The sequence below is a fragment of the Jatropha curcas genome, chromosome 7 (genome assembly GCF_041381405.1).
Source record: "Jatropha curcas cultivar XTBG-Jc1 chromosome 7, XTBG_Jcur_1.0, whole genome shotgun sequence".
Taxonomy (NCBI): domain Eukaryota; kingdom Viridiplantae; phylum Streptophyta; class Magnoliopsida; order Malpighiales; family Euphorbiaceae; genus Jatropha; species Jatropha curcas.
Window position 1 is genome coordinate 5,947,727 of NC_143157.1, and position 12,033 is coordinate 5,959,759.

Below are 12,033 nucleotides of genomic sequence, written 5' to 3' on the forward strand. Positions count from 1 at the left end.
TAGGGATGTGCCTCTTGGCTTTGGAGGAGATCCTAAAGTATCAAACATATTAGAGCTTGCTATTCTCACTGACTCAAGTGTTATTGAGGCCGAGCCAACTTTCATTTTTTGCCTTGGCATGCTCTCTTATAGCTTTAAGATGTAGTTGATAGGAGCTCGACCCTTTTATTTACTTAGGCATTTTTGCCTTGGCATGCTCTCTTAAAGCTTTAAGGTGTAGTTGATAGGGCTTGGCCTTTTTATTTATGTGGGCATTTTTGGCCTCTAACTGCTCTCTTAAAGCTTTAATGAATAGCTAATAGGGGCTCGATCTTTTTAATTACTTAGGTTATTTTTTCCTTTAAATGCTCTCTAAGAGCTTCAATGTACAGTTGATAGGGGCTCAACCCTTTTAATTACTTAGGCATTTTTTACCTTTAAATTTTCTCTTAGAGCTTTAATGCATAGTTGGTAGGGCTCGACCCTTTTAATTACTTAAGCATTTTTGCCTTTAAATGCTCTCTTAGAGTTTTAATGTATAATTGATAGGGGCTCGGCCCTTTTAATTACTTAGGCATTGCTTGCCTTAAAATGCTTTCTTAGAGCTTTAATGTACAATTGATAGGGGTTTGGCCCTTTTAATTACCTAGGCATTGCTTGCCTTTAAATGCTCTCTTAGAGCTTTAAGATGTAGTTGATAGGAGCTCGACCCTTTTAATTATTTAGGCATTACTTGCCTTTAAATGCTCTTTTAGAGCTTTAAGATGTAGTTGATAGGGGCTCCGCCCTTTTATTTACTTAGGCCTTTTTTTTACCTCTAACTGCTCTCTTAGAGCTTTAATGTTTAGTTGATAGGGGCTCGGCCCTTTTTACTTGGTGAGTCTTGTGAGAAGTGTGACATGTAGGATTTTTGGATTCTTCTTTTATCTTATTTTTTATTCATAAAAAATGAGGAAAAAACTTAACTTTGCAGGGCCTCTATATGTTATACTCCCGAGTCCCCTGGGTCACCTAAGTACACCCTGGTCCTATGGGGCTTTGCAAAGTTAAGTAAAAAAAAAACATGACTTTTATCTAATGTCTCCATATGTATTTACAAGAAACAATGCTTTAAGTTATCTAAATTCCAAATCCGAGGAAGCTCTAATCCGTTTAGGGGTTTGATTTTGAATGTGCTCGGTCCCATTTTTGTGTAATCTCGAAGGGGACTTCCCAATTTAGGCTCAGCTTGCCTACCACTTGATCCTGTTTTTATTTTATTTTTCTTCCATACTCGGTCTCCTATTACAAACGTTCTTTTCATGACCCTTCGGTTGTGGTATTTTGCCATTTGCTGTTGCTGAGCGACTGCCTTAATTGATGCCTCGTTTCTTAAAGACTCAGAGTTGTCATCTTCGCTAAGATTGCACCCTTCTGCTTGGCATTCTAATTCCAACTTATATGACCGCTTCTACACCATATACATGAGAGAATGGTGTCTCGCCTGTGGAACTTCTAGCAGTGGTTCGATAAGACCATAGGACGCTATTCAACTCCTTGATCCAGTTGGTCCCTGCTTCTTTTAGCCTCTTTTTGATACCCTGCAAACAATTCTATAATTGGTATAAACTGATTATAGAAATGTAAGCTACATAAAATTTGGAGCAAAATGAGACATGAGTTGCAAAATTTGGGACCTGCCTCTGCCTCGACAACCGTGAACGGTGGAGGCGACGACAACCTATGGTGGCTTTAGTGACCGGAGTTCCTAAGAGGTAGAATATGGTATTTTTCTTGTAGAGTGCAAATATATAACTAGTTTTGCAATCCAAGCACACTTGGCCTTCGAATTACTACTTGACGTAAATTTAAAAATTCGACTTTAAAATCGAAACAGAAAGAGTATTAAATTTGAGTTTTATAATCTTAGAAATTTAATCTAGTAGGTTAGTGAAGTAAACTTATTTTGGTAATGACAAATTGAATTATTTATGTGAATTTAATATTAACAGAACATTTTAGCCTTTATGGTTTGATTAGCTAAGTATTAAAATAGATATAATTAAATAGCAAAAAATTAGAGTATTTGAATAGCTTAATATAAATTAAATCACGTGATTGGATATTGAGGATGAGATTTTGATAAATGTCGTAAATGACGGATGAGTTTAATTGATAAGAATTTGCCCGATGGACGAGCTTTATATATTATTTATAGACAATAAACAAGTGGTTAAGTCTAATTTTTAGGGGAAAATTTACAGTATTTTCAACAAAATCTCCATAATTTTATGTTTAGCTAGCGGCTTAAACTAAGTAAGTTAAATCTAAATTCTAATGGAAGCTTTTCTCTTAATTCTGTTATCACTTTTAGATCGTCTAGGTCTCTTCTCGGCTTCTCCAAGCTTGAACCAAGAGTAAAATTGTGTTTTTTCCAATCACTGTGAGTAATAATAAATAGTGCATACTATCATTAACATACATTAATTAATTACCATATAAAAAAATGTATAAATATTAATTTAATAATCATTTCTATATTAGAATTTTATTGTTAATATATAATTATATATCATAATTATATCTTTATGTTTGCAGTTTAATTATTAATTTGGTGCAGTTTGTGTTGAATACATTGCTTGATTATTTGTGTTATGATATTGATTTGCCTTATTTGTGTGAAATTAGGATGAACTGGGTCACCATGGGATTTTTGAAGGCAGTTTGCGATACCATTGGCTATGTATAAAGAGATCAGTCCCCCAGTATACATCTGAGATATGGAAAAAACCACAAGGTAGCCTTTTATTGGTTAATGACAAAGAAAAGAGAGAATGAAAAAATAATGATAGGACTGATCAAGTGAGGATTAGATCAGTCAGCGATGTACAGGGGATCAGGTCCCTAGTGCATAATTTTGAACTGCCGTGGATAAACAAGTCTAATTGCATAATTTCTGTTGGTTAACTTTTCAGTGATATTGGCTGCAGTGAGGATTGCAGTTTCTGGATATAAGAGCTTTGCACCTAAGACCAAGAATGTGATGGAGGCGGATTTGCAACCGAAGGAATGCCTATACATGTGACATATGGAACACATACTAGTTTTTCTATCTCAAAAGTAAAAGAAAGCATGAGCATTTGAATATTTCACCTAATGAATAAGCCTCTGCCTCGCCTTCCAATTCAGTCTGCCTTCTTGTCCTATCAAAGCATTCATGTGCACATTTGAAGTATGCTTTCTGCAAGAACTCACAGTTTCAAACAATATCCAAGTATAAGAAATATGCAAAAACAGATAGCCATTGTTTGGTTGGAAAAAAAAAAATATAAGACAAATTATGAATATTTTCTGTTAAATTTCAATAATGTTAAAAGCAATGTCGACCAAAATCACTCATCAGAAATTAAAGTAAACCCACATAAGAAAAAAGGCCAATGAACATAAAACCAGCAAGAATAAAATATGCAGATTGAGTAATTGCTAGAGGAGCCTTTCTTCTTAATTCTGTTCGTTTCTTTTTGAGCTTAAAGGGCCTGCGTTAAGATCACGCCGCAGAATACTGTGTTTTTTTTTCTACAAATCAACATCAACCTCAAAAACGATAATCGGATTAAAGCAGACTACACTTGAAGAAGTCAGAAAAAGGAAAGTCACAAAAAACAAAAAGCCTTATACAGCTTAATCAATTACATCTCATAAAATGTGTTTATGCTTGAACAACAGTGAAATACCTAATTGTCAGAACTCAATAAATATCCTTTTCTTTTTTTCTTGTTCAAGGACTTCCCATTTTAGCTAATGTTTGACAAAGTTCATAGAGAAACGAATTGAGATGTATTTTTTGGAGAAATTGAAGAGGGAAGCGGTGAAGAGTATGAATGGCAATCATGAGATTATGAATGTGGAAGGTGATTTTCGTTATGTGACAAAATTAGGAATTGGGCTTATTGGTATTGTTTAGGTGACAAAATGAAAACTTTATGTTTATCTTTAGGAGGTTACATGTAATGCAAATTTGTCTTGTAGAATTGTTGCTGTCCCTCCTATTATGCTGTCTATTTCTGAATATTTTCCAACTCTCCTCTAGTTTAGAGTAGACAATTTAAATAGAACTTAATTTCCTAAGTCATAGTAGTATACCACGCTCCATCTGGGTTACAGAAATCAAACTGGATGGACACATCGAAGAAGAACAAAAATCGTAAAATAGGAGCACGTGGTGAACCAATCCATCGCTGCATGTCTTGATGTTTTTGCACTTGAGTTGCTTGATTTACCCGAAAAAGTAAAAGGAGTTGATAGAGATGGGATCGAAAGCTGACCCTGATGATAAACAACAGGTAACAGATGATGCATTCTTCAATCGAATCAATTTGAAATTGGTGTTGTACCTTATAGAATGACATAACATAACATATATTGAATAATGCTTCAAACTTATAAAATTAGATCCAATTAAAACTTGTAAAAAGCAAAGAGACACTCACAGTCCAAAGCGAAGAGTTAAATCCAAATGGATCATTTTCATATTGATTATTTCCCCAAATGTAACTTCAACACTGATTTCAAGACTATATAATAATTTTCATTGAAAACGTAAAAGAAAATTACATTCTAATCAAGCCTAGCAGAATCGCAACTCAAAACTCCAAACATAAATAAACTAGAGGTACTATTTATCTAAACTAGCAGCTAGAGGAAAAAAGAGGGTTAGAAACCTTTTCAATACAAATTCGGCATGGATCACCAGATTAAGAGTAGAGTTGAACCCAGGCAAATTCTTCTTTGTAACTGATGCTAGCCTCACAAGAGGATGCACAAGTGTACACGACAATAGTTCCCCAGTCGAGAGAGTCCACATCATTCTTTACTCCAAAGTAATAAAGCAACTGAGGCAATATCTGTTACCACAAAAATAATGGAATTATAACTTCAGAGGTACATATTTAACTAAGCTTTTGGATCCATGTGGAAACACAACATATGACTCTAATGCATTACAAAGTAATACAATGTGGATGGATGTCTGTGTGCTTCTTTGTTATATATATTCCAATTTGACAAAAAAAAAAAAAAAAAATCACTTAAAAGGTACATTATATGATACCTGAAATTCAAAATTTGAAGGACCACCACAATAGCAGCAATTAGGAATATCAGCCTTAGAAGGCTGGCCGCTTGACACAGGCCATATGGGTTTTGCACTACCATTCCTACAGTACCTGTTATTTTAAACCAAATGAACGAAATATTTCAATGTTGCAAGTTAGACGGGCAAAATTAAAACCAAGAAAGAACATCACACGTGATAAATGATTTGCCAATACATAATTAAGCTAGAAAACTCATGAGATCCAATTGGGCCGTAAATCACTACAAGAAAATACATGCACACACAAAGAACAGTAAACATAGATTATGAGGATAATTAGCAAGTACAGATTGTGAATTCTGTACCACGGATCTCAAAGTGGAGGAAATCAGTAACCCAATGAAATAAGCTCACACATCTATTTGTTCGCTTGCCCATGAAGCCTTCTTCACATTCCAGCTTAAGATGGCTTATGCAGTAAATATTTAAACTTCCAATTATGCTTTAAGTTTTCAATATAAGTTTCTAAAAATATATATAAATGCACCAGCATATCATATCAACAAGTCACCTCAAAACTTGTTCAGGGGCCTTGGTTATGCGATTTTGGAAAGAAACCCAACATTTCTTGTCACTGTCTCCCTGCTCATACAGTCAAATAAGCATTTAGCCAATTTAGAAAAGTATGTGTATATTTCCATTACAAAAGTGCAATTTAATTGATACCTCAAAACTTTCCAACAATTTCATTGTATCGTCTGCTTTACTCCAATTATGTCCATCACTATCGGACATTTCACCATCAAATTCACTTTCTTCCTCATTTAAAATCTCATACTCTGGCCATAGGGTGTTGCTAGCAACTGAAAATGATGCAGAATTAAATTAGAGGTGGCTGTTCCAAGAACTGTTCATCATTCACAAATCTAAGTTGATAGAACCCTTCACTACACCTATGCAGACAACATAAACTGTGAGATTATGTTTGGTGAGACATAAGATAACATAATAATGTAACCAAAGACATTTTTAGTGTAAACATTACACTAGAAATGCTTTTGGTTACATTACATTATGTTCCATTACAGCTCACCAAACATAGCTTAAGTGTATGCACATAGCTATAACCACTCATGATTCTAGCTTTTCAGGCATAAATTTTATGTCAAAGACGATACTATCCATTTTAACATCCAAGGTTCAAGAATTATTATATCAAATAAATTGGTATTCTGGTGCTAGGTTAGATCATTATGATCCTAGATGCATAAGCTGTAACTGAATTCAACATTGTGAAGTGTATTTCTTTTTTTTCCTCAATAAAAAGAGCGGTCATGCACTATCTGAAACTCAAGCACACAGCCACACATGTATGCAGAGACTGTCCATGACATTCTAGGTTCAAGATGCAAATACTAACATGAAATTATCTCCCCTGTTATGGTTTCATAATTACTGGAATTAGAGTCAGGTAGCCTCAAAGAAAGACTTAGTTGTTGACACTCAACTCTGTGGCCTGAGCGCCAGTGCATGACCTGCAAAATATAAGCAGGCTATATTCACATGAATGCCATATATTTAAAACAAAAAACTAAGATAATCACCTGGTGTTTCTGTGAGCAATAATGTTCCTTTTTGCAACTGCTACAAACTTTGTCTCCTTTCCAGGTACCACACCATTTACAGAGTGCAACTAAAACAAGCAAGCATAAAGGCCATCAGGACTTTTTACGGAAGAAAAGATATGAATGTTTAACTACAATAGAAATGTGAATAACTAATATAATCCAGGAAGCCAGGACAGAAAGGTAAGATGAATTAATGTAATTTGGGGGTAGAAATGAAGGAAGGAGTCATAATTCTAGGATGGCACTTAACTAAGATAAGATCTAAAAACTAGAAAAATTAAATCATAGAATACATATATAATACATACATTTGTATTGCCATGACAATGTAAAACTTAAGCTTGATAAAGCATATATTGGACCAAGACTTTATCGTTTTGGAATATTCAAGGAGGCCAATTTGAAATTGAGTATATTCACAAGTCGAGAGATACACAGCTACTAGGCTATTGCCTGGCTGAAGATTAATTTAACTTCAACAAGAATTGATGGATCATGCTGACGGAATCCATCAAAAGAATTTAAAAGAAATGCTAAGGCCTTTGTTTGGCACCCTTCAATGATAAGAAGGTTATTCGGGAACAAACTTCATGTCTCACACTGAGTTTTGAAATATAATTCACTTCTTTTTACGCCTTAACATTTTGTATTTTATTGCTGTCACACTTCATTACAATGCCAGAATGGGTTGGATTACTGCTTCAATCTGTTTTATCAATAGTCTAGGAGCAGTTTAGTATTTAATATTTTCATAATTATTTTGCATTTAAGCCCTTGTTGGATTAGGAATACAATTATGCTTCTCCCTTTGGCATTGTGTAAAGCAAATCCAACTTAGCCATGACATTGGTATCTTTAATGCCTAAGGAACTCTAGGTAAGACAGTGAAGTAAAACAACCATGCAAATGAAGAACGATTATCTGCTGTCCTCATATATTTTGATTATTTAGGATCTTTTATAACTTTATGCCACTTAGCAATTTTATCTAACTTTTTATTTATTTAGGATTTTCAATTCAGGCAAGAGTAAGATTTCTTATTATTTAGGGATATACCAATATCACTAAATAGCTTCTTCTTTTGAGGTTCATGTGGTTATAAAGATAGGTTTTGTTATTAAATCAATACGTACTTGCAGTCGCTTGTAAGCTTTATCCATTAGCAGAGGAATAAGTGCCATATTCTAGAGCACTACATATAAAACTTGATTAACCAACAATCAAGCCTTAGTCCCAAAAAAACTTGATTGACAAACAAAAATTTAATACCTACCCTTAGCCTACAAAACCTAATTGACTAGTTTTCAGATTTGAAAGGATAAGAAGTGAACTGATTACCAAATTTGAAAGATCTATATCTAGATCTAGATTATCCCATAATCTACATATTCCAAATTGAAGTGACTTTAAACCAATTTAGTAACAGACCGAGTACTTCAAACAATGAATCTGGATGATCAAAATCCCTTCAACCCAAAAATCCAGACACAATTTTATTCATTTCATAAATAAAACTTAAGATTTAACATACATGATATAAGTGATTAAAAAAAAACTGAGCGAAACTAGAAAAATAACTTAAGACATCTTACCTCCAGGATTAGAAGGTTTGTCAGTACCATCAAGTCTTGGCGGCTTACTTGAGTAAAATGGATTAGAGCAAGGTAACTGGCAGCGGAAAACCTTAACACTTTACAAAGCATTATATACAATATCAGAAAAGCATGTATATAGGAGACACAAAAAACCTTACAGGAATTGAGGAGGATCCAATATAAAAATTGTAAAAGCAAGAACGATATTTGAACAACATCAACAACAGTTGTACAAACAATACCTTCGAGATGACTTCTCTGGCCTGCGCTTCCATTGTTCATGCTGATCTTGAAGAAGACATGACATTGACGGGCACATAAAAACAAATAATGTTCGATGAAATGCTGATTCCTTTTCTGATAATGGTGCATAGACCTAGAAATTCAATAGACAAGATTTTTATTTTCAAAAATATTTCCCTCTATCTTCTTATTTGCAAAAAAAAAAAAAAAAAAAAAAAAAAAAAAGAGGACAATTACAGGAAAAAAAATTTCAAATATTTTAACAAAAATATTCAAAATATGAATCCTTGAACAAAAGCAATACAAGCTATAGAATTATAAAATCTCATATGAGAATAATCAAAGTTAGCAAAATTTATGGGAAAAAAAATGTACCTGCAGCAAAAATTGCAAAGGATCTCCACATATATCACAAACACTGGACCTTCCAGATGGCAAATTAATTGGATCCAGCCAAGCCTGCAAGATACAAACCAATCACAGATTAGATCCTTTAGTAATTTCTGTTTAAAAATCAACCACATTAGTTCAAAATATATACAGAGTATCTCTTTCAACTATTTGAAGAGATAAAGTAGTGTCAATAAAAATGTACCGGCACACCACCAGCCTTGCTCGGAAATAACTGCCGAAGAAGAGACCAACTACTCTTCGGCTTTTCTACAAAACCCAGAGTTACCGGTTCTTGTTCATCTTCTTCATCATCGTCTTCTTCAAGAGGCATTTCTTGCTCATCTTCAATATCACCATCATCATCAAGAGGGGAGATATGGAGTGACTTGAACCTTTCCACAGAATCTCCCTCCATGCTAGCTAATTAATTGATAGGAATTACGAAAGATAGCAATTAAGAGCAAACAAATTGGACTACCTCCTTTCAAACAAAAGTTTATAATAGAGACTGAAGAGAAATATTACATGTGATTTGATTGTTTGCGTCTGTAATTGAATTATCGTTGATCCTTTTGGCCAGAGATACTGTCGGGCAGGAAGAAGATGACGAAGGCATGAGAGTCTAAGCTAAAAACATGTACCAGACAAGATAGTGCAATTTTTTATCCAGGGAACGAAAATATTATTTGGAGATCATTTGACTAGATTGTAATTAGCAAGCATTCTAGCAAAAACTACAAACCCTAAAACGTGAACCTCACATATGAAATTTACAATCCAAGCATTATCAAGATTTTGATTTAAAAAAAAAAAAAAAAAAGGAAAGCAAGGAGAAAAATCACAAACCTGGAATTAAAATATACAAGGTGTACAAAAATAGTAATCAAAAACAAAAACCAAACTCTATCGTGCATTTGATTTTGGTATAAAACAAGTTTTGGAACAAAAAAAGGTTTTAAAAAAAAAAACAGAACAGATCAAATTATTATTTTTGGCCTAAACCCTAAATTACGTTTTGGCTGTTTGAAATAGGAAAATCAAAATCCTTAACAGAAAATCAAAACGTCAGCATATAGCTAACTAGCTATTTTCAACCCAAAGAATCCTTAATTGTTCACAAGAATTTATAATAGACGTAATAATCTAACCATCTCAATATAGAATATATACCAATTTAAAGAGCAAAAATTCAAAATTCCTAATCTTATTCACATAACAGTAGCTAGATATATATAAACTTCTGCAATAGCTCAATTATATACCACAAATCCTTCAACTAAGGTCAAATAATTCTTGAATTAAATCTAAGAAGGACAAAATATGGCTTACCTAGCTGCAAACCAAGCCGAAAATCGGAATTTTTCGGGTAAAATGACTGCCTGTTGCAACTAAGCTCTATTAACACTACTGCCGCCTGCTAACTTCACCGGAAAAGGATGGGAAGGTGGCCGGAGGTATGCTGGAGGTAAAGAGGGAGTGTAGTTGGCCGATCCCAAGCTGGACTCACTGAAAAATCGAGCGACAAGGAGCAAGCTGCGTCGATCGAAATCGCAGCTCTCTCTCTCACTTGCGACGCAACTTCAGGCAAGACAATGGAGGGAGCGGTGTCGTAGAAGCTAAAAACGAGGACGTTAGCTCACGACAGCCAGCTACGGACTGGCGTCACTGGAAAAACGAACGCAGCTCCACACTCGGTTAATGCTTTAGCTGAAGAAGAAATGGAGAGGGAGAGGGCGACGGTGACGAGTAAAAGGCTGGTCTGCTGGTTGGGGCGGTGATCAGAGAAAGAATGTGGAGGGGGAGGCTGTGGTGCAATCGTGAAGAGAAGGGAGGAGATGGGTTTAAGGTAAAATGGGGATTTTGGGTTTTCTAGGGAGTTCTAATTGGTCAATGGGTGGTTGGGTTCAAATTGAGTTTGATTTGGTTCAAATAAGGGGTTTTACTTGATTTGGTTTAATTATATAAAATATATTTACATTTAATTTTATTAAATAAATTCATCCGGCGTCAATTTATTTAATTTTAAATACAATAATATTCTAAATTCCGTTGGTTTAAAATTTAAAATTAAATTTTTAATGAAAAATCTTTGAAAATATGAATCTCTCTTGTTTCATAAATTGGCCACGATGGAAAATGTGGTACCAGTGTTAAAATAAGGATACATGTCATCATTAAGTTTATTAAATAAGTTTAATCATCATTAGTTGCACATCTGCCAGCAAACAATAAATGAGGAAAAACCAAAAAAATAAAAATTCAAACAATATTAAAATAAGTTTGAAAAAAAAAATTTTTTTTTAAACTGTAAATTCTTTGTTTTTCTTTAATTTCAACAGTATAAATCTTTGCCTAAATAGATTTCTCTTCTTAAAGGAACAATGCTGTAAATGTAAAAGCCAAGTTCAAATGAGGTAAGCTTGTACTTCTCATTATACTATTTGAGGTTGAATTTACGTTAATTTACTTATTTGTTAAATTAAGTTTATATATTATTTTCTGAGACTTACAATTAATATATAAAAATGATAAGATTTTTATAAGGTGCATGATAGGTGTTAATTTTATAGTATTTTTAATATAGTTTTTATTAGAATTTTAGTAAATTTTATCGCTTTGATTTGTTTTTAAATTCATTTTAGTATAATTTTGTTCAAAGCTTCCTTGAATCATAACTCGCTTGATCTGAGAGAAATTTGCAGGGTTTTGGCACAGAAAAAGGGCATTACAAGGCAAAATACTCAGCCTCCATCACACCCAGCCCGTGCTAAATAGCACAACCATGCTAAAAACTAAGGAAATTAAGGGAGAGTCAGGAGTGAGCACGCCCTGAGACATGCTAGAAGGCACAGCCGTGCCCAGAAGAAGCAAGGGCGTGCCAGCCTAGCACGCCCATTGTAAACTCTAGCTGGGTAGGATAGGGACAAGCACGCCCCGCCTGTGCTATATGACACGCCCGTGCTACAAAGATTCATCAGGGTGTGCTTGCCTAGCACACCCCGTGCTCCACCAGCCAAACTTCCAGACTTAAGCAAGCCCCAGCCGTGCATCATAGCACGCCCGTGCTTCGAAGGCAGAACTAGCGTGAACTAAAGACACAAATCAATCTTTTCCTCACATG

At 34.4% G+C, this 12,033-nt stretch overlaps 1 protein-coding gene across 3 annotated transcripts; it reads right to left on the bottom strand.

Annotated features, from left to right (window-relative positions):
• Positions 1-879: 879 nt before the first annotated feature.
• Positions 880-10,777, bottom strand: LOC105638530 (zinc finger (MYND type) family protein / programmed cell death 2 C-terminal domain-containing protein). 3 transcript variants are annotated; one of them, XR_016321678.1, is made up of 14 exons: positions 10,242-10,777; positions 9,438-9,497; positions 9,115-9,332; positions 8,895-8,978; positions 8,519-8,652; positions 8,274-8,371; positions 6,658-6,746; positions 6,474-6,588; positions 5,780-5,916; positions 5,625-5,695; positions 5,069-5,183; positions 4,680-4,862; positions 3,112-3,199; positions 880-1,559 (listed from the first exon to the last, which is right to left on the bottom strand). XR_016321678.1 is itself a non-coding variant. In XM_089723829.1 (13 exons), exons 3-12 carry the CDS (start codon positions 9,325-9,327, stop codon positions 4,713-4,715), a joined length of 1,206 nt encoding a protein of 401 aa, XP_089579955.1. In that variant the 5' UTR covers positions 9,328-9,332; positions 9,438-9,497; positions 10,242-10,777; the 3' UTR covers positions 4,267-4,284; positions 4,680-4,712. The 3 variants fall into 3 exon arrangements, 2 of the variants coding, with proteins under 2 accessions (XP_089579955.1, XP_012077743.1); XM_089723829.1 differs by lacking the exons at positions 880-1,559; positions 3,112-3,199 and adding an exon at positions 4,267-4,284; XM_012222353.4 differs by lacking the exons at positions 880-1,559; positions 3,112-3,199 and having other exon boundaries at positions 4,465-4,862; positions 10,242-10,776.
• Between the last annotated feature and the right edge of the window lie 1,256 nt (positions 10,778-12,033).

Excerpts from the sequence above, each read along its gene's own strand:
- LOC105638530 (XM_089723829.1), bottom strand. The coding sequence starts at position 9,327 with ATGGAGGGAGATTCTGTGGAAAGGTTCAAGTCACTCCATATCTCCCCT. Across the intron at positions 6,589-6,657 it reads ATTGCTCACAGAAACACCAG|GTCATGCACTGGCGCTCAGG; the intron begins GTGATTATCTTA and ends TATATTTTGCAG. Across the intron at positions 5,917-6,473 it reads AACAGGGGAGATAATTTCAT|TTGCTAGCAACACCCTATGG; the intron begins GTTAGTATTTGC and ends CATCATTTTCAG.